Source organism: Haliaeetus albicilla, chromosome 14 (assembly GCF_947461875.1).
Source record: "Haliaeetus albicilla chromosome 14, bHalAlb1.1, whole genome shotgun sequence".
In the NCBI taxonomy this organism is placed as follows: Eukaryota; Metazoa; Chordata; class Aves; order Accipitriformes; family Accipitridae; genus Haliaeetus; species Haliaeetus albicilla.
Window position 1 is genome coordinate 31,441,184 of NC_091496.1, and position 27,238 is coordinate 31,468,421.

Genomic DNA, 27,238 nt, shown 5'->3' on the forward strand with positions numbered 1-27,238 from the left:
GGTGGACGTGCATGAGGCAGTTTACCAGCCTTCATGAAATTGCTGTGGTATTTTGCAGAGCAGACTCTTTGCAAGTTTCTGTGCAGGGACTTGCTAAGTGAGATGTTATTGGAAGATTTGTTTAGTGAAACTAAATGGAGAGTATATTTTGTTTAGGCATTTAACTTGGAAACATTATATTTTTTTTATCTCCAATGATTCATAGTGAAGCTTTGCTAATGTAATTTTCAGAGTGCTTATTAAAAAAAAAAAAAACAACAAACCTCACTCTCAAATGAGCTGTATTACATTTAACTATTTTTTTGCTTAGGATTCTGAGTCCATATATCTTTAGTGACACTCTTTACCACTAATATTTGCTATAAAACAAATATTGTAAAATCAGAGGAAGCTGGTATAGTGAAAAATTAAGAACTGAGTCAATTTAGTAATCTCTGTACAGACAATCTAGGTTGCTGCTCTCAAGTTCTGATGTTACCAGCCACCATTTCCTAGATCAAAAAGAAGAATTTACTGTCAATTCTTGACAGCTTGTAATTTTTATTTTCCCAGGTTGTATATCTGTCTAATACTGACTTGAATGGGGTCATATTTCCATGTGAAATAGCCTTGTGATATTCATTGCAAATAAAAGCCTAAGAATGTAGTGGGACTATGGATATACTTTCTACCTCTTCCCTTAAGGAAAGTTTGTTTGAGATATACAGTGGTCTGGTGTTTCATATGAACAATCACTTCAGGCTTTGTCAGCTACTATCCAGCCTCTGATTTGCTTTCTGTATTGTAGTTTAGGAAACTGCCCTCTTCTCGTCATGGATACAGGTCTTAGTACTGTGATAAGAATAATTTTCACCTTGTATACAAAACGTGCATAAAGTCAGTTCAACACCTAGCACATTCCCATTAGTCAAATAGGGCACAATGTCTAAGCCCTATTTCCTGTACTGAGACTCTCTTCCAATACAAGGATTAATCTATAGTGTTAATTTTGCAAATCCCAAATCAGTTGGCAATCTCTTCAAAGATTTTTTTACCTTGCAATGTTTCTTTTACTTGGGGATATATTTCAACTGCTGTTTTTAGTAAGTAGCAGATATATTTTAGATTTTTGGCTACAGAATTTAGAATTATTTCAGCTGGTATTTTCTTAGGGGGAAAAAAAGGGGGGGGAGTATAGAACAAAACAGTTTCCCTCAGGTCAAATTCAGTCCTCTGTCATAGTTGCCAACTGCATCATAGACTGTAGTTCATAAACGTGAAGCTGTCTTTGCTGTTGCTACCCTTGTAGAAGGTTATGTTATGTCAAGAAAGTATTTTCTTCATTTTTCTCATGGGCAGAAAATGTCTCATTTTCACTCTTAAGTCTATTCCTAGCTAATGGATACAAACTCTCCCTGTGCCAGCACTGTTTTCTAGTTTAATTAACTTTTCTTCTTGTAGTATTTACCCTTCTGATGTGTATATAGAAAGAACTCATATCCTTTTTTATTTTGTTAGTCTAAATATGCCAGTCTGTCTCAATCTTGCAAAATAGACTCTGTGTTCTCTTGAGCATCCTAATGGTCCTTCATTGCACCTGCTGCAGTTGGAGTAATCTTTCTTGAAACTGGACTATTCAGTGTGTTTTGGCATGACCCAAGATATACTGTGCAAAGTTGAATGATACACCAGATTCAAAATCAGCATTTCTAAATTAGAAGCAAAATTCAGAGGAGTTAATTTGATCAGGCTGGAACGCTGTATTCTACGTGATAGCTTAACTGTGTCATGTATTTCCTTTTTCAGAGGAAGGTACAGCTTAGAATTACAGTTGCCTTTTCAACAGCTACTTCATGTATAGGTTCTTTAAATCATTCTGTGATAATGCTCTGATTGGATCTTTCTCATGGTGGGTCCGATTCCAACTTAGTTCTGAAGAGCATAGCTTTGTGTTTGTGAGCACTTTGCTTGGCTATCTGTCGTCTCCTTTGGGTTTCCTTAGGGTCGTTTTGTATTTACAGTAAGGCCTTTGTATTTGCAAAGCCTCTATAGTAACAGATTTTATTAACAGTTGCGTGCTTTTGAGAAAATAATAATAATGAGGATGAGCCTCAAACCAGCTGTTGAGTAGCTCTGATGGAAAACAGTCCCAGCCGGAGAGTTCCCTGTTCAATATAGAATTCTGTCCCATCTGATTAGCTGGTTCTTTCTCCACTGTAGTGTCTTTCATCGCTTCCAGTGGTCTGGTATGTAAGGTGCTTTATAAATCCATATTTTCTTCATCTAAAAATTTCTGTTTCAATTTCTATCTGCCTTTGATAAACCCATCTTGTATTTTGTCATCTAGGCATGTACTTCGTAATTTAGATGACTCATGAAAATGCGGAACTTTTTTCCTTCAGTTCTTTCTCCCCCTTTCCCCACCCCCCACTGTGGATACAAGTATTAGGTAGTTCATATCCGAATCCTGAATCCTTCATATCAATTGTCTCCAATAATTAGTTCACGTTATTTCTTAAATTTTGTCCATTTTAAGATCAAATCCTTTAGTTGCGGACCTGCTTTGTTTCAGTTGCAATGAAATGAAATCTAATTCCTTAATACAATTTTATCCTTTTAAGTAGCTTGCATAGTTTTATAAATAAAGGGGTTTTATAGGAAATCCAATTTCAGTTTGAAATTAAAGTATGAAAGATGAAAAGAAATTTGTGGAGTCTGTAATAGATTTAGTTTTAGAAATTGTCTGTAGAGTTAGCTTACAACATTCTGATTATTGTACAGTTTTAAGCAGATGAATGACCGGCAGGTTTTGAGTAGCATTTATCAGTGATACATCCAATAATATGCGTCACCTGGATTCCCTACGGATTACTACTAGTCTTCATACTCTTCCATATTTTTCTCAAAGCATTTTGAATTTCCTGACGTTTTACTATTACTTAATAAACTGGCAGCTAAATGTATAGACCAATTAGCAAAACTAATATCAATAACATTAATCAGGTTGTTGATATAAAAATGTATTGAGTCTTAATATTTCTATTGTTAGCTTGGGAAATGAAATTTAAAGAATTTTGAAAATCTGACACAGTAAGCTTTCACAAGGATTAGGATATCTTTGGATCTGGAATTTCTTGCTCACTTGTGGAGGTTTTACATTAATATGATTCTTTTGTGTAACTACTAGAGCTTTCTCCTTAGTCTGATACACCCTGTCATAGCAAATAGAGTTTTTATATACTTCTTAAGTTGAAGATTTGTCCTTTCTGACAACATTTTGGACTTGAGCACCCTAGCATGATCTTAGCATGATCTGAGTGCAGAAGGATTTTATTTAGAACTATGGGTTGGGTTTGTTTGTTTGTTGTGGTTTTGGGGGGGGGTTTAACTGTACTCTTGAACCTTGCCTGTGCTTCACAGATATCATATGGAGAACCTGAGTTCAGGCTTGTGTTTGGGGCCCATGTAGATTCAGCCACAGGCCAGGTTTTTTTCTTAGGTTACACACTGATCCTCGCTTGTAATATTACAGGTAATTAATCATTTAGGAACCACAGTTAAAATACAGACTATTTTGGAGATGTGTCCTGTTGTTCATTGCAGAATTAATTTAATTAAAACTGTGCTGCACAGCTTCTGCTTTTAATGAAATAATTGACAATATATTTTATTGCCGAATAATTCTTTCTTTTATGATGTCTGCTAATATTTAGCAAATCTTCATCAGTACAGTGTAAGAGTACATTTTCCATATCTGACATAAAACCATGAATTCAGTAATGTCTTCAGAGCAGCTGGTCATTTTCTGTGAATTAATGACTCACTGGGATAAGTTAATAATTTAAGATAATCACCTAGCAGTCTACCTCAGCCACCCATTCATTCTAAAGAAATGTCAAGAGCAAACATGGCTAATGTAGAGTAAAATAATGTAAAATATATTATTGTTTAGCTTATAATAGAAACAATGTTGATAGCTCTCAGAAGCATTTAGCATGACAGTTGTGTGTATGCAAATAGTGTGTTATGGTGGTGTTAGGAAAAAAGAAAGATAAATACTGCATGGGAAAACAGTTGTACTGAAAAGCGGGCTTTTCAGTAACCTTCAAACTTGATTGGATTATTTTTTATACTTTAATGTGATCTCAGTATAAAGTGTTCTCTTTTTGCAGCTGGTATAGTGGAAGTACAAATGTAACTAATGTGCCTTCTGTTTTTTTTAAAGTGTCAAAGACAACAGTAATGGAAATTTTTAATATTGGTGTAATTCAGTAATATAAATACAAATGCATTTAATGTTCATTTTCTGTACAAAAATTTTCTAAAGAATTTTTCCATTAACCAGTTCAAGGGGAACTCCTTTTTCAGTGCACACTTGAGCAGTAACTTGTCACAGTTCTAGAGTGTTTGGTTTTTTGGTGTCTGAAGATTTTGAGATAGCTTTACAAAGTAATGAGCAGAAGATATTTATTTCAGGATTTGAAAGGAGCATCTCTGCCTCTCCTTAAGTAATGGAATTGGTTCATTCTGAAATTGTTAGAAATTTGGTGTATAGGAGGATTGCATTAATATCTGTCACCAATTAAGGACTCTGTTGGGAATCAGTATAGTGCAGAACACATTATAATTTGTGTGTAGTTGACCCAATAGCATCCCTATTAGCATGATTATGAAGCAAGGGTGAATCTTTCTAAATAAATTGCATGAAATATTTGTATAAAGAAATAACTGTAGGTCATTGTTGCTTTATAGAAAATTATCTAATTTATTAAAAAATCCTTTCTCATCTCTCATGCAGCAAAGCGGATCAGACCCACCATTAGAATGAAGCTAAACCAATTTGTTCCAGTGCATTGTACATTTTAGACAGAGATTTGTTAGAAATATTGACACCACCATCCATTGCTTGTCACCAAGATAAAGAGGAGACAATTCTACTTCTGTACTGTTTCATGTTTATAAAACATTATATATTTTATGGGGTCAGAATAGTTTGTGCAGGGACATGCAGAGTTCCTGTACTTGCCAGGAGCTCCTCTTCAGCAGTTTCATCCTCAGTAGTAATGTGACCAGACTGATCACTTACAAGAGGAGAGCCATGATTAATGTATATTTCAAACATTTTTTTAATATATTTAACAGAACAGGATAATCATGTAACCTTTGTATTGAGAAGAGTATATTTGTGCTGAACAGTATAGGTGCTAGTTTATTGTACAGTTAAATCTGAATTTATAGATTCCTTTTTCACAAAGCATATATTAAAAACTGTAATTTGTTAGCCCAGTGATGCTTGACTGAACAAGCCTTAAGCCTTATATGTGAATATACTGACATTCTCATAACAGCCCTGGGTGCCCAGAGCAATGGGGGGACTAGGTCAGGATGTGAATCTTGAAGTTATCTGTATGAATAGATCTTACAGGTAGTAAAAGAACTTTCCTGTATCTCATTCCTGTCTTCTACTCTGAGGACATTTACTGCTACTTATATAAATGTATTGAGCTGATTTCACAGAATGATTCAGCAAGGCGTACCCATTTTACTTATGCAAACTAGAGTAAATGTTTTTAGAGTAGTTATTTTAATTTTTCTAAGAAGTAACCCCTTGTTACAGAGCAGCAGCTCTTCAAACTCCTCATTTGAAGCAATAAGCCTTGTCTTTAATCTGCATATTTGTTATATTTATGTTGACTTTAAACATAGAATTTAAAACATACTTTTCAGAAATCCCTTCAGAATCTTAGCCTGTCTTGTCCTAGCCTGTGATAGCTTTGTACTAATTCTGTCTCCACTTTTTCACAAAGACAATGAAAATAAACAACAGCGCAAGTCTGTAAAAGTGAACTAAAATGCAAAGCATGTCTGCATAGGCAGTGAGGTGAAGTGGTTGCTATGGAGCCAACAAACTTGTCTTCCAAATATCAGGCTTGGCTTTCTAAAGTTATATATCCTGTATCCAGTGCTAGATTATTTTCTCCACAAAGTTTAGCTCATAGGTATCTTCACCAGAGGGTTTTCGTTGGAGCATATGTGTACAAAAGGTGCATTTTTCCTGCTTTAAATGATGTACGATCTGGTAGTCAAATAGTGAAGGAGCCTCCCCTGACTATTTTGCAACTATCAAAAAATTTATCGAAAATATTAGCTGCAGCTTTAGACTTCTGGCTAACGATCAGCAAGCCCTAAAAATACGCTTAAAGTGGCATGGGGAATCTTTTGGAAAAATCTGTATGAAAAAAGAATTGAGTTCACTTGGGAATTAGCTGATAAAATATTAAACAAAACATAACAATTGAATATTCCCCACTTGGGCAGCCTTTGGCAAAAGATTGAAAGTAATGGCCCAGTGGCTGAGCTCATTGCTTTGCTATCACTAAGAAGCTTGGTTTTATATGTATTAAGCTCCATTTTAAGATTAATTTGATTACTTCCATTATTTTTATTAGAAATTTTTAAAAAGCCTTCTTCCCTACTGTTCACCTCCATAATGACATTAGGAAGGTTATACACTCTTTTTCAGCACTTACTTGCGTTAGCATTCCTACTATGGCACTTCGTGTTTGGTGTACTGCCAGCAAATTAAGTTGACTCAAGTGTGGAGTGGTTTTGCAAAGTTCAGCATATGAAGAAACGTCTAGTGCTTGCCAGTGCACTGACCATAGCAGCACAGAAGAACACAAAAGAGAAGGGTTGACTCATGTATGTTTGGGAAGTGAAAAAGAGTTTGCAATTGGATTGAGGACTAGCTAAATGAGAAGAGATGGTGAAATGTAGGGAAGGCCAGACAATCTTAAGAATGGGAGAATAAGAGAGAATGAGGGGTCTACTCTGGCTGTTTGCGCAGCACTGAGTCCTGAGTCAGAACTCGGGACAACTGCACATTTTTGTGGTTGTTGGTCAGCAGTTTAGTCATTTGAAGAGTTCCTGTAAGTTACCCTTTCAGTTACAGATTCCGAGGTATGAGTTGCGTGCATGTTTGCATTTTCCACAAGACTTAGACTGGACTGACAAAGTTCAGTTTCTACTAAGAATGGCTTTTAAAATGTAATTTCATCTTACATCTAAAATAATGTGCAGCTATGATTCATATAGTATTTCTTTAAATAGAGTAGAACCTTAGGAAAATTGGAGGAGGACAGGGCCTCAGGGAGTCATCTGGTCCAACCTCCTGTTCAAAGCAGGATAAACCTCAAAGATAGGTCCGGTTGCTCAAGGAAGGCCTTGCCCAGTTAAGTTTTGAAAATATCCAAGGATGGAGAGTCCACAGCTTCTCTGGCTCTTACTCTGCACTTTTTGAAAGAGTGTGGGCTGTGTCTTCTCCCCCTTTAGGTAGTGGAAGACTGTGATTAGATTCCTCCTTGGCTTTCTCTTTTTCCAGGTTAAGCAAACCCAGTTCCCTGCATCTCTTCTCATATGCTATGTGCTTCAGCCCCCAAACCATCTTAGTGCTGCTTTATGTATTCCAGTTTTTCAGTGCCTTGTAACTGGGTGTCCAGAGCTGTAGACAGTATTCCCAGTTTGACCACATGAGTACTGAATTAAAGGGGATAATCATTTCACTTGACCTACTGGTTTTGCTTTTAGCCCAAGTGTATGTTGATAATCTACTAGTTTATCTAGTATACTCTTCATATTATATCTCTTTTTCTGTGTGCACACAGACATACCATATCATAGCAATGTATCTAATAATGTAGATGAAAGGAGGGGCATTTGAAGACATTCTAGTTTGTCGAAAAGGAACTGGTAAATTTATTAGGAAATGAAAAGGTTTAGGGCCGTGCATAATGACAGCATTGCTTTGTAGAATTCGAATTGCATCTGAAGCTTATAGTATAATTTAAAATATCACTTTTTATCAACAAGATTTTTACACCACTATGTGTGGTATAAAGATCCTTTTTTATTTGTATTATTGTGTTTATATGAAGGCTTTAGATCAGAGTTGTGCTATGCTAGTATGGGTCCATGAAATAGACGCTTTTCAATTATAAATTATGTTCTGAAAATGTATTCCATAAAATAGATAATGGGCACAAAGAATGCAAGAGTATTCATACACTTTGAAGATTGCATTCCGTCACTGCATTTTGCACATCTTGCTAATGTTTGCATTTGCGGATCACTATACTTAGAATCATTCTAAAATGCATTATTGTGTAGATACAATTTTATTCATGGAAAGTCAGACACATGAAACTCCCTAGAGTATGTAGTGCAGCTTGTCACTAGTATACCTAGCTTCCCCAATCTTTTCAGCAATTGTTGTTATTTTTCCCGATAGCACATCACAAGTATCCACTTTGCTGTATTTCTAAAAAGTATTTTACTAGTGTTTGCTTTTGTTTGTTCCCCAGCCATGAATGTTTTTCAGTCCATGGTCTGAGTCAATAAATTTAATTGTTTGGGTTAAACTTTTTGCTTCTGGATCACTGTTCTTGGTTTGTCATTCTTCACTCCTGCGGAAGCATGCTGGGAATATCCTAATTCTACCATCATACTAACTGAAAAATTTAAATTTAAGACTGAGATATAGGTGGATCAAAGACAAGAGATTGTACCAAGAAAACAGAACATTTGAAATTGAATGGACTCATTAAATGAATGACTTCCTCCTGAAAATAGGGACAAACAAGAATTTGCATTTTGGCCCACAGGCACCAATGTACTGATAGATCAGCTAAATTGGCCTTGTCTACTTCCAGTTGTTTAACTGCATGAAACTTGAAAGTGGGAAGAAATCACATAGAAACTAATATGGTAGAGGAAGCTATTGTGTTTAGTCACCAAGAAAAAAAAAATTAAGATACCAAATTTAGCCGTTCTCCAAAACAAATTGACAGACTAAATACATAGGAATTCAGAGCAAGGATCAGTGAACATTCTTGTGATCTCAGTATAATTTATGTACAAAACTGCAGAGTTGATCACTTGGAATTGTATTCCAATGTCTCAAGGACAAGCATGAAGAAGGATATGTCATGATTTCTTAAAATTACTTTTTAAAAAATTTAGATCTAGCTTTCTTATTTCTGTATTGCTAGTTTAATATATTTCTTGGGAAGGACTTTTCGTCCAGTTTTATGAAGATAGAGGAATTATTCAGAATCTGGAAGGTTAGTTTTATTTTTTAATCTTAGAACTGGAAAAATCTTTGTTGTTTACAGTTTTCTTAAAATTCACATACATGTGAAATCATTCCAATTAATTTTAAAACTTGTGAAATATTTTTCCACAAGAATTTCAGTCTTCGACATAACTAGCTCTAAGGCTTCTGGAGCTGCAGAATTAAATTATTGCAGTGTTTCCTTCATTGAGTCCTTAATAGTCCCATTTAACTAACATTATTTACTGCTTCAGTAGTTGATCATTGTAAGCAAAAGAGCAATATGATGATCATCTTCGTTTAACAGAGTAAGCTGATTTGAAGCACAATATTGATCAGGATGTGGTAATTATCAACCATGGAGGGGAAGAAAAAAATCAGTTGCCTGCCTGCCTGAGTCCTAACTTTCACAAAATTACATGTGTCCATATAAATACCAGAAGTTCTGTTAAAGGTGTCTACACTGCAAATTACTAGGAGTGGATATTTACTGTCATTTCAATAAACCTAAATTGGAGAATATTTAAATATGGAAATCATTGCACAAAGCTGTTACTGATCATCACAATACATATTTGGTATGTGTAGGTATGTGTGTACTTTACCTTCCTTTGATCTTTTATTTGCAATATTACAAAAATACTGTAGTATTCTAGTATTATATACCCCCTAACTTTTGGTAACACTAATTTTCCTATGGTGAAGCAATCATGTTTAATTAAATTATATTGACAAGATCAGTGGAAATTATTTGGTAAGCATGTTTTTAATCTAGGATTTAAAGAAAGAAGCAAGCATCACAAAGATAACTATTAAGATTTTAGATTAAGATTCATGGGAAATTATATCAAGAACAAAAACATCCTTGTATTTAGTTTTCTGTGTAGAAGCTAATTTAGACATAAGCAAAGGATAATAGGCCTGAAGAGGCCATTCATTTTAACAGTGTTTTGAGCAAAGCGGACAGTATCCAAAAGGAGTTCAAAGAGCTTTTTGTAGGTTGAAATGAAAGCTTAATTAAAAAAAAAAACACACTCAAAAAAACCTCAGCTCAGTAATCCTGTTTTTACTTATTTATCTAGCACAGCTGTAGTTAGAAGAAGTTTCTTTAAAATGTTTATCAACTCCAGAACCTTTTTTATTCTGAGCTATTCCTGAGTAGAGTTGCTTTTTTGTTGTTCTTGTAATGTGGTGATCAGGTATGGGACATAGGGAGTTCAGGGAGCATTAGGATATAGGGAGCTTTTGCATAATGCTTATTGTAGTCAATATTCTGGTTTTTTTACATTTTACATGTTTTCTTTGTATAGATTTTGAATGGCTATAAAGATCTTCACCTCTGCTATTGATAATGTTTTCAGCTTAAGTTTTGCCTTTATAACTGCCTTTTTTTAGGGTATTCCCAGTGTGGAAATTCCTACTGAATTCCAAGTCCAAAGTAATCTTAGTTGGAGTGAAGATCATTTTACTTCCAAGAAATGCTGAACATACTTTTTGAGATTTGCTGGATCACAATCTCCTTGCCTGAATACTTCTCAGACTTACTGTCAGTCAAACTGATTCTTATTAGTCGTAAAGTATTTTATCCCACCCTCATCACCTACGCTTTTGACATGTTGCTAGCAGAATGTCTCTCCTCACTTCCAGACTTATAAGAGTAGCCTTTGTTCCTATTGGTCTTGGGCTGAATTCTGATCTTCAGACAACTTAAAGGAGCATCACATTCCCAGGAACTGGTCCTCAGGGGGGGGCTTGAGTCATCCTGATACCTGATGAAAGGATAATACAGAAAAGTTCAAGCAACCTAGGAGATTTCTCAAGTGCATTGATGACAACTTCCTGGCGCAGTTGATGGAAAGGTGCTTTGCTGGACCTGATGCTTACAAATAACAAAGAACTGGTCAGGGACATGAAAGTTAAAGAAAGCCTTGCCTACGGTGACCATGAGATGATGGAGTTCAAGATCCTAAGAGAAGGGAGCAGGGAAAAATGCAGGACTACAGCCCTGGATTTCAGGAGAGCAGACTTCATCCTCTTCAGAGCTCTGCTTGGAAGAATCCCATGGGCTATGGCCTTGAAAAGAGGAGGGGACCAGAAGAGCTGGCTGATACTTAGTGATCACTATCTCCAACCTCAAGAAAGGACCTTCCCAACAAGTAGGATATCAGGCAAAAGTGGCAGGCGTGGATGAGCAAGGAAGTCCTAACAGAACTCAGACATAAAAAGGAAGTGTACAAAAGGTGGAAGCAGGGCCAGATGACCCAGGATGAATACAGAGCTCCTGTCCAGTCTTGCAGAGATGGGGTTAGGAAACCAAAAGCTGGCCTGGAGTTGAATCTGGAGAGGGATGTGAAGGGAAACAACAAAGGATTCTACAAGTACATAAACAGCAAAAAGAAGACAAGGGAAAACGTGGCCCCGCTACTGAATGGGGCAGGGGAGCTGGTGACAAATGACATGGAGAAGGCAAGATGCTTAATGCTGCCTTTGTCTCAGTCTTTACCAGTAAAAATGGCTTTTGGGAATCCCAGGCCCCTGAAACTGGGAAAGTCTGGTACAAGGGGGACTTAGACTTGGTAGAGGAGAATCAGGTTAGGGAACAGTTAAGCAGACTGGACATACATAAATCAATAGGGTCTGATGGGTTGCACCCGTGAGTGCTGATGGAGCTGGCTGATGCCATTGCAAGGTGACTCTTGATTATCTTTAAATGATCATGGTGCTTGGGAGAGGTTTGGAGAGCAAATATCATTCCTATCTTCAGGAAGGGCAAGAAGAAAGCTCTGGGGAACTACAGGCTATCTGGCCTCAGCCCAATTCCTCAAGAGGTGATGGAAGAAATCTTCCTGGAAAGGATTTCCAAAGTCATGAAGGACAAGAAGGTGACCATGAGTGGTCAGCATGGGTTTACAAAGGGGAACTCATGATTGACCAACCTGGTGGCCTTCTGCAATGAGGTGACTAGCGTGGTGGACAAGTGGAAAGCAGTGGATGTTGTTTGTAGTTACAACTATGCTTTTACTGTAGTAAAGCCTTTGACGCTTATGTGCCATAACATCATAGACAAGCTGACAGAGCATGGGTTAGATAAGTAGACAGGTCCCGAGGGTTGGGATCAGTGTCACAAAGTCCAGTTGGAAGCAAGTCACTAGAAGCGTACCCCAGGGGTGAATACTGGGTCCAGTGCTATTCAACATCTTCATTAATGACCTGGATGATAGGACAGAGTGCACCTGCAGGAAGTTCACAGATAATACAAACCTGGGAGGAAGGGCTGGTACACAGGATGGTTGGGCCACCACTCAGAGGGACCTCAACAGGCTGGAGAATTCTCATGACGTTCAACAAGGGGAAAGGCAGAGTCCTGCATCTGGGGAGGAATAACCCCATGCACCAACCCACACTGGGGACTGACTGGTTGTAAAGCAGCTTGGCAGAGAGGGACCTTGGGGTCCTGGTGGACAACAAGCTGAACATGAGCCAGCAATGCACCCTTGTGGCAAAAAAGGCCAACAGCATCTTGGGCTGCATAAGAACAGTGTTGCCCACAGGTCAAGGGAGATGATCTTTTCGGCACTGCTGAGGCCACATCTGGAGTGCTGTGTCCCATTCCCCAGTACAAGAGACACATGAGCATACTGGAGCGAGTCCAGTGCAGAGCCACAGAGATGATTAAGAGACTGGAGCATCTCTGGTATGAGGAGAGACTGAGAGAGCTGGGACTGTTCAGCCTGGAGAACGCTCAGGGGAATCTTATCAATGTGTATGAATAAAGTATGGGAGGGAATGAAGATGAGGGAGCCGTGCTCTTCCCAGTTGTGCCCACTGACAGGACAAGAGATAATGGCACAAATGAAAACACATGAAATTCCATCTGAACATAAGAAAATCTTTTACTATGAGAGCGGTTAAACACTGGAACAGGTTGCCCAGGGAGGTTTTGGAGTCTCCATTTGTGGAGATACCTCAAAACCTAACTGGATATGGCCTTGGGCAACCTACTGGAGCTGACCCTGCTTGAGGAGGGGGGTTGGACCAGATGAGCTCAATAGGTCCCTTCCAACCTAAATGATTCTGTGGTTTTCCAAGTCTTAAATCCAGGCTGTAGCATCCTATGTAATGACTGGGCTTATAAAGTAGCTTTAGCCAAGCTTAGCTCTTGTGATTTTTTTTTTTTTTTTTTTTTTTGAATCTGCAAGTAGTGATTTGGATTTTATTACAGGATAGATCCTTGTAATACCAGTAATAAGCTTTTCAAGATGCAGACTTTTTGATGGTTTAAGAAATTATCAATATGCATATCTGTCTTACCTAAGCCCAGGAAGCCTAGCTGTGTGGCTGCTGCATAGCACAAACAGAAGAGTTGCACAAAAGATGGAAATGAATGCTTGTTTGATTTAATTGATTTTATGTATTAGTGCTGTGCTAGTTTAGTTTATAGTTGCAGCTTCTTTTATGACCATATGTTATGTATAGTACTAACATTTGTATTTGTTTTTAATTTACAGGATGGAGGTCTGCTTCTAAATAATCCTTCTGCACTGGCAGTTCATGAGTGCAAGTGTCTTTGGCCAAATGTTCCATTGCAGTGTCTGGTATCGCTGGGCACTGGTCGATATGAAAGCGAGGGAAAGACCAATGTCACATACACTAGTTTGAAAGCCAAGCTCACAAATGTTATCAGCAGTGCAACTGATACAGAAGGTTGGTGTCTTAAGACACATTTGTATTGTGACTGTTTTCAGGTTTTTATGTTTCTTAGAATTACAGATCCAATTCGGAGCTCAGTCTGCAACCTTTTGTCATTCCCTTTCTCCTCTCTGCCCACCCCACTGAAACTACCTTAAACATGTCTCTTTAACTCATCATGTATAGTTGGTGTTTTAGTACCAATATTACAGATTTTCTGGACATGATAATATAAATGTGTTTCTTAGCATTATCTCCGTGAATCTTCATCTTTACTATGTTGTTGCTAAGCTCTTTGAGTTTCTGAGTTCTCAACTGTTAATATGAGGTTGATGATGTAGGTATACTAAAGATAAAAGATACCTTAAAGTTATCAGAATGATGATAATCACAACAGGATTTATACAAAGTGATATGTTTTCACTTGTGCTTCAGGATAAAGCCATACTCAGGAATTCATTTCAATAGAAAAAAATCATATTTTCTTATATTTGGGTTGTTTTTCCCATAAACAGAAATGCTTAATAGTTAATATAGAACATTGATTTTTCAACAGCCTAAGAAAACATATTTTAGTTCTGTTCTTTTCTATACGTGCTTTTCCACATGTGCTTTTCCAGGGACTAGACTTTGTCTGCCAATGGTCATGACTTCCATTGCTGTCAGGAGGAGCCAAGCATGTGTTTTCCAAAATAAATCCTGTTCCTAGGATGGGAGTACAGGCTGGAACTCTTATCACTAGCAGTTTACATCTGTTTTGTTTTTATAAACAGGAAATATTGATATGCAGATGCTGTCCCTCCCTCCCCCCAAAGGAAAGTGATACTGTAAAAAGCTAGGGAACAAGAAGTACTCTTATGGTCTAGATCCCTTGCTGCATGATCTCCGTAAACTGACTGTCATTAGTAAGAAAAATCTAGATTTTGGGCCACCTTTGGTTTTTGCACAGTTGTGGAAAGGCAGTGAGAACTGTGGGAAGGACACGTGCTGCCCACAAGGGAAGAAAGTTTCATTGCAGCTGAAAATCAGGCAAGAAATTTGATGGGGAAGAAGAGGAAAGAAAAGCTCATTGTGGAGACCAAAGGAGAGGAAACGGAAAGAGAGGAGAGTAGATCAGAGCAAATGGGAAGTTATATTATGAAGGAAGAAGGGGAGAGTATTAAACAGGGCAAGAAAGACTGAATGTGGTGAGACAAGAACAGAGATACAGCTGAGTAATTTACAGGAGGAAGGACCAAGCAGGGAACATTTCAGGTTAAGAAGAATCTTTTGCTCTAGTCTTACACATGATACTTTTTTCACTTTAAAGTTTTTATATAACAGTAGATGTTTAAAAGAATGGAGGAGTGTGGTAAGAATGCAAAGAAGTTGGAAATAAAAGAGAATGAAAGATGAAGGAAGTCATGGAAATGGAATTTTAAGGGAGCCAACAAAGAGGAGAAAGATCTAAAAGGAGAGAGAAAATAGGTTATAGAAGAGAGGAAGAAAGGAAGAGAGGAACATACAAATACATTACATAGCAGTTTACTATTGTACTAGTTAACTGAACTGTTATAATTTAACTTGAACATTTTAAATTAAATGAATGTTAAATTCAAACCCAAAATCTGTAGGAATATATAAAAAATTAATTAGTTGCAAACAAAAGAAAGCTTTAAACCTTCATATTTTTTACTGCAGTCTTTGAGATTAGAGAAGAATATATAGCTGTCATTTTCATAATACCTACTTCCAATTGTACTGAGTGTAACAAATCATGGGTGTCCTGGATGGGAATATGTAAGTTACATTCCTGCTCTTCAGAATGCACTCTCACTTGTAAAGGAGTGGAATGTACATGTAATTAAAAATCTGGATAGCTGCAAAGCCGCCTTAATTGTCATACCAGTGAAGTTGTCTTAGAATAAAAGATGAAGCTTTTCCAGAGTAAACAGAGCTACAGGGCCATTTGCAAACCTTCTAATGAGAAAGGGGTTTTGATAAGGCAATGGTGGAAAAACGTTTACTCAGCAAAGCAGCACATATTTACACTTACTGCGTCTCTCCAGGGCACTTGTTCAGGGAGCGTAGGACTGTTTTACTCATGTAAATATGACCGTTTCCTTCATTTGCTTTCAATACAGAAGTTCACACCATGCTGGATGCACTGTTACCTCCAGATACTTACTTCAGATTTAACCCTCTTATGAATGAAGACATACCTCTGGATGAAAGTCGTAAAGAGAAACTCAATCAGCTGCAGACAGATGGAATTCGTTATTTAGAACGCAATGAAGAAAAACTGAGAAAAGCTGCAAAAATATTAACACAAGAAAAAACAACTTTGCAGAGACTTCAGGACTGGATAAGATTAAAGGCTGACATGTATGAAGGCCTTCCCTTTCTTTCCAAATTGTGAATAGGTAATGCATGAAAGAACATAAATGTAAATCTTTTTCCAGAAAATCCGTTCAAGTAAGGATTTCCTCCTGTAAAGGAGGTATGTTTATTGGGGGTAAATAACATCTTTGGAATGCTATCAGAATTCTGGAGAAAGCAATTCAGGATGGCTGTTTCGTGCACACTTACTTGATACAAGGTTTTATGGTGTTAATTATTTTCTGACCTTTACGGATCTTACTGTTGCTCTACTTAAGTTTCTTAAAGTCAGTAAAACTGAAAATTATGAAAACAATTGTGCTATGCATTTTTGGATATATGTACCATAATTATGGTGGCAGTAAAAGTTTATTTATCAACTCCCAGGCTTATTCAAAATTAACAAAAAATAAAATCCTCATTCACTTCAGTGTAGGCAGTTATACCTGTTAGGCTTTTATGTAGCCAGTGAATTTAATAGAAATGTAATGTTCTTACAAAAACTTTGCCTGTGTTGATTGCACTTTTACATTTGAAAGATAACATTTAAATTCTTTTTTTATTTTCAATGGGTTTTGTACATAACAGTATTGAGTAAGATGTTTGGATGACTATAAATGGCTTATTAAATTATCATAATTAACGGGTATTTTTGGGACTTGCTGCTTATTGTTTTATCGGGATAACTTCAGATTGGTTCATTCATTATTTGAAAATAATCCCAAGCCCCAAAATCTCACTTGAGCAGCTATTCCTGTCACAGGATAAAAGAAATAATATCTTGAAATAGTTCACATGAGTGAGCAGCTTACTGCAGAATCATCAGTTTTGGATGCCAAACTTAAGGTGTCTCGAGTAAAGAAGAAAGTTAGCAGTAGATACGTGAAATATTATGCATTTCCTTTTCCTTTTGTCTTCTAACTTTCATATCTGCATCCTCTTGAAATTACCTTAGAGTTGTGAAGTTAACATTTAGAGCTCACTAAGATCTTACTGCTCATTCCTTTGCAACTTTCTGCATGTGTCCAGAAGGGTGGTGTGTGAAGCTATGACAATACAGTACGTCAATGAAACAACATTTTCAACAACAGGAAGGTAACTGTGAGTTCTTCAAAACCATATGACTGCACTGAAATTTGAGTTAGACACAGCTGCTGTCACATGTTGGGCAGGTACCCATTAATAAGATTGCTTGACAGGTTTCTGGGTGAGTTTTTGCCTCTTGGTAGACAGCTACAGTACATGAAAATATTTACTAGATAAAATGTCTGGTTTATGCAGTAGATAAAAAATGTCCAGTTTCACCAAAAAAACAGTGCATTTGTCACTTTGCCTTTTGGGTCCAATCACCTGCCATTGCATTATCTGCTAAAAATAATATTTACTTTGATGGTCACCTTCTGTACTTGTCATCTTAAAAGACTGAAAATTTTATTAGGCTGCCTTTAGGAAAGGAAATTTGAGGAAGACAGCTGAGATCCTTCGTTATCTTAGGAGTTGCTGCATAGTATTCTGTGACTGCAAGAAAACATTTGATTTGGACTGTTCTTTTTTTAATCTGATGTATTTTTAATTTTTACTTGTGTGATTTTACTCAAGTATCCATACTTTTCTAGTGCTCCCTCAGTTCTCTGGCTTGTTTTTGCCAATGAAGCTAGGAAGTGTCATCGGTGTATAAGCTGTAGCCTTCACGTTTTTTAAATTGCTCCCAATGCAAACAAATTCTGGGTGCATAAGGACTAAAGAAGCCTTTGCCATTCAGTATGTGAGCAAGGGACAAGAGGAGAAACAGAGAGAAAGAAAAGTTAAAAAGCTACAACAGTTTGAAGATAAGTGAAAGAATGTATGTTGTTCATCCCCCCACCTTTTTTTAAACTAGGTGAACACCAAAAGTAGTTCCTTGAAATGGGCAATAAAAATACTAAAAAGGAAAGTTTTATGATCTTGGTGCAATTGTACTTTATACAACTTCCCTTCTTCATTCCTATTACTAAGAACTGAGTAAAAGAATAACAAAAGATCAAGCCTTTCCCATTGGTATGAGATGGTTTAAGCATATAAAAAGGAAATGTCAACATCCTTCTGCTCAAGGCACCTTGTATAGAGTTAAGCTGTGTTGCCAGCATCCTAAATCAAAATAGACAATATAGGATAGTCTCATGTAACAACATAATACACTTCGTCCCCTGGCAAAGACCAAAGTCATGGCATCATTCATCAGGCAATCAAAGGCATTATTCTGAATTCATAAGTTTCCAGTTGTAGCTTTTGGGGATAATTATTTATTTAAGAAAACGCTTACCTGTAGTGAACAAAGTGATAACATTTCCATTTAATTTTTATACAAATAAAACCTGTGAGTTACTAAAGTTCAGGCAGTGGGGTAAGTGCATATACTGAGCTAGGCTTTGCAGGTGGAATGTCAATTCTGTTTGCCATAATGCAAGAATTTTTCTTCATTGAGAAGTTCTCAAAGTACTTGGTACTCTTCTCATGGATAAATTTACCATTATACTAGGAGTTGATTAGAGAATGGCAACTAGGAAAGCTACCTGTCTTTTGAATGAGTACAGAATATCTTAAATTAGCTTTATTTAAATATCAGGTTATTTCTAGTTCTTTACGAGTTGCCTACAAAGCTTCCGCTACAGCTCTGTTGAAAAAACAGTCATTTTGTATAGAGCCTTGGCTTTTCTAATCTGCCTTCCAGAAGACTACATTAAACATATTCTAGGCTGATGAGTGCAGCTGTTTGGCTGACTGTTGAGATCCCATATTTAAGAAGTTAGAATATACTTGCTAAGACATCTACATTGTTTCCGTGCTACTTGACGTGGCCTTTCCAAGTGGATTTACATAAACGCATTTAATCAGCTGACAGGAGTGAAACCAAGTACCGTTTTGCCTTCAGAAGGATACTTGCAAAATGGTACTTGCAGCTGGTTGCCTTCTTTCTGCAAAATCCTAGTGTGTGTAGCTTCGGCCTCCAAACTAGGACATGAGAAGTGGATGGGCTTCATGCTAGACCTCTGCAAAGCTTGATTTTAATCTTTGGTTTGTACTAAAGGAAGTCTGGTTCTGAGTTGCGTAAATATTAATATTTGAGATAGAGCAGATGCATGTAAAGAGATGTGATGGGAACAACACCAGGTAAACCTCTTGTGAAACAGTGGTTCACTTTTGTGCCTAGAGAGGGTAAAAATATCATAGCTCTTAAACTGATGAGGTCAAGGCTACATATAAAGAGCAAGAAGAGGCAGCTGTATTTAAACCAGGTTCGTTCTATGAAAAGATCCTGATTCAGTTTAAATGTATTGCTAATTTTTTACATTGCTGTCTTGAGGAGAGGGAGGGAGGAGTTTATTTCAGGGCAAGACCTGGATTTGTGATTATGCTTTTTACTGGAAGCTACTATCTTGTCTTCACCCTTTTTCTTCTTCTTTATTGCTGTAACTATTTTTTCTTAGCTGTGGCTTTTAAAAGTACACATGGAATTGAGTTGAGCTATAGAGTAATTAATTCAGACTGTTTTAGGCCACTGTGTGTATAAATTCACAAGATGCCATGTACTGAATCCTTACGAACGAAACTCTTTGATCCTCAGTGTTGGAAGTGCTGCACTGTCTATCAGGCACTAATTAGGAGTTTGCTCTCCCATCTAAACCACTTCAAAATGTGCAGGTGCAACAGTTTTATCGCTCTAGCTGTAATTAGTTTTTAGTTACTTCAAAAAAAAATTAGCAGTTTGCAGGGAATCCTCACTATCGTGGATGTGTTCCTACAGCACTGTATATAAAGTAAAACTATTTTCAGGAAGTTTATTGAGGCATTAGATGTGGAATCCCACATGATACTTTAATAGAAGAATATGGAATAAGGAGAACTGTAGAGGAATCAGGACTGGCCTAAATAAAGAAAAGGAATTTTAAATTAAGGGGGTTTATTGATAGGGAGCAGAAGGATTAGTGCTGGGTCAAATACTAGCATACTTTAAGTATTCATTTGGATGGATTGAAGAACATGGTAATTCACTTCACAGGTGGATCTAGGAGGGATCATGAATATTTTGAACAATAGGATTTCAGTGCAGCATGGATTTGAGAAGAAAATAGGCTGGAATGAAAAAAGTGCCTCTGAAGAATAAAAATGTAAAATTAACAATGGGAGAAGGAATACTCTAATGCAGAACATCACGTTAAAGGAATCCAGCTTTGAAGAAGTACCCTTGGGAATGCTGTGCAGTTACCCAGTTAACAGACTGAAATTGAGTCAGCAGACGCAGCTACAAAAATAACTATGTGTATCAATGCACCAGGGGAATTCCTTGGCCAGGAAAATGTGAACAAACCTGAAAAAAAAGAGATATCGATGTGAATTTTGAATTGAGAATAGGAAATTGCAAGAAGACAGTAGATAAGCATTCCAGGTTACTCATGAATTCAGGGAAGACAAGAAGGTTTGTCTGCCCAGATGAGTATTACCACTTGAAAATGTGCCAGGTTTGCATCCTGGAAAGAAAATTGGGAAGTTCATGCTTTAGTTTAGAGAGCGATAATGTCGAATCTTTGCAAAATTGACATAATACCCAAGGGCTCTGATTTTGAAAGGCAGGAAGAAAGAGTCCAGACCAGGAAATGAAAAGGTAAAGACATAAGATAATCTCCTTTTATGCAAAGTCAGAAAGAGAAAAAGTCTTTAGGTCATCTCTTAGTTTCTAATTACCTATGCAGAAGGAGATCTTAATTAAAGGAGGTTTCATTACCAAAGGCAAGACAATAAAACTTTTAGATGTTGAAGGCTGATCACTGATTTTAGGATATTTCCTGTCAGTGTCCATTCCAGCAGTGATATGAAGATACTGATTCTGTTGCACAAGGCGCAGGCAGCAGCAGTTGAATGTAATTATAGTTTTGGTCACTGCTATTAGAGAAAGAGATATTCAGACTAAAACAGATGCAAAGAAGGGCTGCCAAAGGGAAGATTAAGAGAGCATGGTTTGTTTCATCTAACAAAACAAGGGCTGGAAGGAGGGTACATGCTGCTGTTTAAAAATACTTCAGGAAGAAAAAGATAGTCAGCTAAAGGACAGTGCTTGCATAAAACCAAAGGTGCTCAAACTGACCAGAAATAAATTTAGCCAGAAAGTAAAAAGGTGCTAAAGCCCCCAGGAGCAAGATTACAGAATAGCTGTACAGAGAATTAACAGAGCAAAAGAAACTGTTTTAGTGTAAGTTTTAGAAGCTGTGCTTGTGAATGAATGGGGTTCTATAATGCACTATGAGAATGGCTACCAGTCTCCATGGCCAACGGAATCTCTTCTAACCTATGTGGCAGGTAAGAACTCGTTAACCACTTAATGTAACAGAATCCAGAGGCTTATGGAAGCTTCTAACAGCTCCTTCTCATTAGGCCTAATAGATAAGGGTTATGTCTTGTCTTTGATCCGTCACTTACAGAGCATTTCATTTATTTTGCTTTCCTCGCCTAGCTGGTAAAGGGAGCTGACAGAGACTGAAGTAATACAAGACACATGACAGGTGAAGGAAAAATCTGGTGCGTGCTTACTACATATTGGCACTGTTAATTTTTCCTTGGAGAATAAAATACTTACGTGCTGCTGGGTCAACAAATAGTGCTGATTTTCTTCCATTAAAAGATTGTTTTCAAAATGACAAGTATTAAATACAAACATCATCTGTTGCAGGAGAGGCTGTTAAGGCTTCCTCTTTCTGCTTAAGGAGTGCACTCCCAGGCACAGCTGTGATAAAAACCCATAGTCTTACACTCAAGGACATAAGGCAAGAAGGCAAAACCACTTTTGCCTTTTTTTTTTGTTTTTTTTCACTGTTGCCTAAAAAGTGAGTCAAATTTTCAGACCTTGCAGAACTGGTCTATTTGAGGGACAGTTTGGTGCTAGAAGTAAGGTATATTCTTAGTGTAAGCATATTCATTTATAAAGAGAAATAAGCATGCCAAATGTCTCTCCCTCAAACTCTGTAGGAACAAGATGAGTAGGCTCTTCCCTTGCTCCAGCCACATGTCACTGGGGGGTGAACTCAAGGGGCTGCTCCCCCCAACCTCCCCCGATCGCTGCTCAGCCACCTCGCTCCCAGTCCTGCAGTCACGTATGCCCCTAGTACGTACTGGTGAATTCCAGTGTGCCACCTGGTCCAGTACTTTCCTGACGGCCTTCACTGTTTGCAGCTACTCATGTAACAAGAACTGTCTTTTTTTAATTGTTCTTTCTTCAAGATTTAACAAGGACAATTCTATTTTTTATATTAATAAAATCAGCAGACTTCAGTGAGAGGGAACCACTAGCAATTTTCAGCATAATACAAAAATTAAACAAGCACTGAAACCCTCCAGTACTTATATCCCTGGTAATGCATGTTTAATCTTCAGTAGCAATGCAATTTTGCTTTTTATTTATGATCTCATTTAATTTATTGGTTTCTCATAACAATATCATCAACGGCTATTTCACCATGTAATTGCAATAGCATAAAAAATACACAGTAGCATTTTGAAATCTTTACCTTTCAGGAAGAAGCTGTAATACAGCATTTTCATGTAAAACCACAGAGACAACCTGGACAGATTACTAATACCATTAAAGTGCAATGCCGATTTCCACAAACTTATGATTTTAGCATTTAAAAGCTTTTTTTAATTTTCACAAACCTTGTAAACTGGAGAAGGAACAGCTTTTTGCGGTCACACCATTATTTTATAATTTAATAAGGTAGTAATAATCACAGTAATATCACAGGGAAACAGTCTTCCAGAATGTCTCAAAATTTTGATAGCAAACCCCCAAAAGTAATTTCTTTACATTTTGGTCTGTGTCCACTATTAGGCATAATTTCAGCAAAACTGCTGTTCCATGCTTCCTCGCTGGCTGCTCTGTAGAAATCAGAAATACGTTCCATTCCTGTCCTTTTGTACACCGCATTCAAATATATTTTCAGGCAGGCAAGTCAGGCAGTCATGGAATGCCTGACCTTGAAACGAGAAGACCTATATTGTAAAGAAAAAAAAGCAGAAATGTTGGCGAGTTTAAAAGCTGAGTAGGGAGTATTTCTATCCTCCTACAAGGAAAGGCAGATATCTCAGGTACTGCTTAAAATGTGGAGTCAAAGGACAAAACCATTGGCACTACTAAATCTGACTTCAAAGCATTACTTTACAGAGGCTACTAAGACATAAGCATGTCATAACTTCAAAACTTGAGCATTGTGTCCATTCTAGCTGGTTTATTTCTTGCTAAATACTAGATTTAAAGCCATCGTCAAGCAAGTCTGAACAATACTTAGACAAATCTGGGTATGAATACAGCAGGAAAGACAATATTATTTCTATAGCACACTGAGTTTTAAATAATTTGCACTAGATATGTCATAAATCCTTGGGAAGAGCTACAGATCAGTAAGGAAAGCTTAGATGAGATTGTCAGGAAGCAAGTGTGCTCTGGACAGCTGTTTATTGCGTGGGTTCATGTATATATATATAAATGGTTGCGTATATTAGAGATAGTAAAGAAAAAAGCAAGACAAAATACTTCCAGCATGATGCTGTTCCTGTGTATTTTATGTCTGCCCTGTAAAGTGCATTCACTTCAGATTGTCTTTGAGAAAAGGAAAGCTTTTCCTCATCCATTATGCAGGACTTGGCACACTGCAGCCTCGCAGGTAAACGTCATCTCTTTTCAAACCAATACATTTACAGCAGGCGCATCATAATTCAACTTAAGTACTGTTAAAAAAAGAGATTAGTTTCCAGAACCGAATATATCCAGCATGTGTTAGATCAAAACTGAGGGGTTGCTATCCTCTTTTGTCAGCAACTGATAACGAGTTGGTGGGCAGGGGCTGTCGCAGCAGCACACCCAGGAAGCAGCATTACTTCCATGCAGTTTCTACTGCGTGGCCACTCGGTCACTCTGCAAATGGCCCCTGCTGGCATGGGAGACTGCAGCAGCCGTACACGGGCAGCAATCGGTTATTCAACAGATATTCTCTTCCTCCACGTGAGAGTTGTAGCTGCTTTGTTGTAGCCACTAGTCACTCTGACCAGTCAGGCCTTTACAAAATTAAACCACACCAAAGAAGATATTTCTCTTTCCTTCTGGAGATAATGAGGAAGACTTAAATCATTAACTGTCCAGGACACAATGGCTTTGCTTTCCTCCCTCACAATAGCTACTTGTAAAGAAGAAGCTTTTGCGGCCAGGCCTCAGAAAACAATACTCCGTAGTCACAATAGCCCACAGTCAGCTCAAAGTCTTTAAAAGGACTATTTCTCAGGTCCCTGAAATACTTTGAAATGTCTGATTTCCAGTTGGGCTTAGACTGCCTAACCCTAAAGGCATTGTGAAAGACCAGCAGTGTCAAGAGGTCCCTCTGCAGAAGGTCCCCATGGTAAGTTCCACATTGCAAAGGCACTTCAGAGGTGTGGAGTCCCCAGAGCAAATAAACTCCAGCTAGGTACCTTGTTCTGGTAACCTCTTCTATCAAGAGCATCCTTGACAGACCTGATATCGAGTGCCCAGCTGACATATATGGGTGTTTGTGACATGGGCAGAGAGTTATTCTTAGCGGGGAGCTGGTGCCAAGCCTTCTCCTTTCTGCCCGGGACAGTTCCTCAAAGAAGACTCCCATGCCAACCTTCTGTGCTGGAGAAATCTACTGTACAGTGAGACAATAAAGTTTCCAAGCTAGATTCAGTGTTGGGCTGAGGGGTGCTAGAGCAGGTTTTCAGGCGTGCGAGGAAGGGAGCATGTTTCCTAAGCAAGCCAAACGGTAAGCATGGGTGCTGCTCTTCTGATCCTACAAGCTACTTGTATGACTTTTGGTTGTCATCATGGGGTGACGTGGGAATAGGCAGGCTGCTGTTCCAAATGTCAAGTTTTCTATCGTGTGAGAGGGCATGCTCCTGTTGGTGGTGGAAAAACATAATTGGTCCCAACATGTGCCTGTACTGCCATGCTTTTGCAGAGACATGCTATATATGTGGGCAAAAGCATGCGTCATGGAGGTGGCACAGAATATGTGCTGGAAGTCTCAGATCACTGCAGACCTCATGAGGAGGTGATCCAGACGGTAGTGGAAGAGTCCTTGCGGAACATGGCTCCTGGACATCAGCTGGGTCTTTCTCAAGAGTCCCAAAGCATTATGGGTGCTGCCAGAGGCATGCTAAGGGAAGACAACAAAGGAATCTCAAACTACGTAAAGCAGACCCAAAGCCTGTACAAAGTAGCAAACAGAACTTCTAATTAGGCGCTCAGAAGTATGTACTTTTTTATCATGACAGTTCTTGGACAGCTTTTCTTCCCTAGTTACCTAAAAAGAAACAAGAATAAAGAGCTTCTTCAGAAGGTAAGTCACCCTGTCAGACTGTATTTGTAAAAACAAACACATCGCATCTCATAAACTCCTTCTCCACAACAGTAAACAGCAGATTAGAAAATGATTGAATGTAGTTGATTTTCTAATCTGATGCAGACATGCTCAAATAGCTTTATAGAGATATAGCACTGCAGCCTTCATTTAGCTTGAATTAAACAATACCTGCTACAGCTAGTCTGTATTTTAGTGTTAGCCTCTTGTCTGCACTCACCTGCTGTGAAGGTCAACAAATCAGACCACAGAAGGCTCAATGTTAGTATCTTACATCTTTGAGCTCTTATTCCAGTATATGTGTCAGAACTGTGTATCTCTAATCTCTACACCTATGTCTCTATAATTACTAAAACAAGATGCCACAGCAGATGGTGGCAGGTAGTCATCTGTGCACGCAGCTGCATCTACTCTTCCACATCTGTGAAGGTGTCTAGGATTTCATAGTTTTGCTCAGACAAGTCAACTTGCCTTGTTCTCATCTTGCTTTCAAGGTCTAGGTTTACTTCCCTAGGGACAAAACGTATGATGGCATTTCTATATGAGTTCCTACCTGAGTACTGCTTCAAGATCTTCCCTTTCTCTTTCCCAGAAAAGATCAATTTTTTTCTATGTCATTCCACATTCTGAAGAACTCTTTTTAAGCTCTGCCCTGTGGACTTGTCTATGCCTGGTTTGACTTCTGACGCCCCTGTACTTCTAATGCTGTGTTTTAAAGTACTGTCTTTAATGATCACATGCCTAATTTTGAAACCTAATGTTGCTGTTATAAGCCATTTAACATTTCTTTAATAGAACAGTCTTTGTGCTCATCTATTTCTCTGTTTATTTCTGGACAAGACTGTACTCGCCTAAGATAGCTCTCTCTCTCCGTGTTACTTGTTGAATTTGTGCCATAGAACAAAGAACGATAAAAGTGTTACAGCAAAGAAAGCAATAGCCTTGTCTCTCCTGTTCAAAAATGTCAGTGTTATAGCATTTCTAAACCTTTGAGTGGAGAACAAATGTTTCTCAGAACAACAGATGATTGGAGAAATGAGAAAATCATTATTACATAGCTAAAATAACAGATCATAGATGGTGCCAAGGGATTGATTTTGGGTATGGTAGAATGTTCCTCCCTAATCACAACAAAAAAAATAAATTCAAAACATAAGTGGAGCTTAGCAGAAAAAGTTTTATGTCAAAGGTAATACATATACCATGTTTTTAAGAGAAGTCTACATGACAGATGACTCTATTTGGCCTGGAGGCACAGACTGAAACAGTAAGCCACAACTTCATTTGTGTATTGATTACAGATATGCAAATTACTATTGAATGTGCTAAATAAAATGGTTATTTAGCATATTTAAATATGTGAGGGAATTCAGACTTAAAGCTGTTTCTGTGATCCATGGTAGTGGAAAACAGGAAAACAGCAAACAGGTGCTGGCACACATACAGGAAAACCCTGGATGTATTCACACCCAGTTAGAAGTTCCCTGTAAGGACTACAGGTATTCTCCTGGCTCCATTTTAGGGACCATATTAGATTAAAAAGTCATGGAATCGGTCCCATAGATCCAGAGGTTTCCACCGCCTCTCCTAAGGTTGGTTGACCCACATTGCCTCCAGCTGTGGGCATCAGAGTCCACCAGCTACACCTGTGAGGGCTAGCACCAGCCTACGGACCACACTGCTTGTCACCAGTTGGGATTTACAG

At 37.9% G+C, this 27,238-nt stretch overlaps 1 protein-coding gene across 3 annotated transcripts in view; it reads left to right on the forward strand.

The window, feature by feature from the left end:
* PNPLA8 (patatin like phospholipase domain containing 8) overlaps positions 1-16,784 on the forward strand; it is a 40,205-nt gene extending 23,421 nt beyond the window's left edge. For all 3 annotated transcript variants that reach the window (XM_069802142.1, XM_069802143.1, XM_069802144.1), the window contains exons 9-10: positions 13,597-13,792; positions 15,901-16,784. In XM_069802142.1, coding sequence (XP_069658243.1) covers positions 13,597-13,792; positions 15,901-16,175 — 471 coding nt within the window. In that variant the 3' untranslated portion in view covers positions 16,176-16,784. The remainder of the gene's footprint in view (positions 1-13,596; positions 13,793-15,900) is intronic.
* Positions 16,785-27,238: the final 10,454 nt, after the last annotated feature.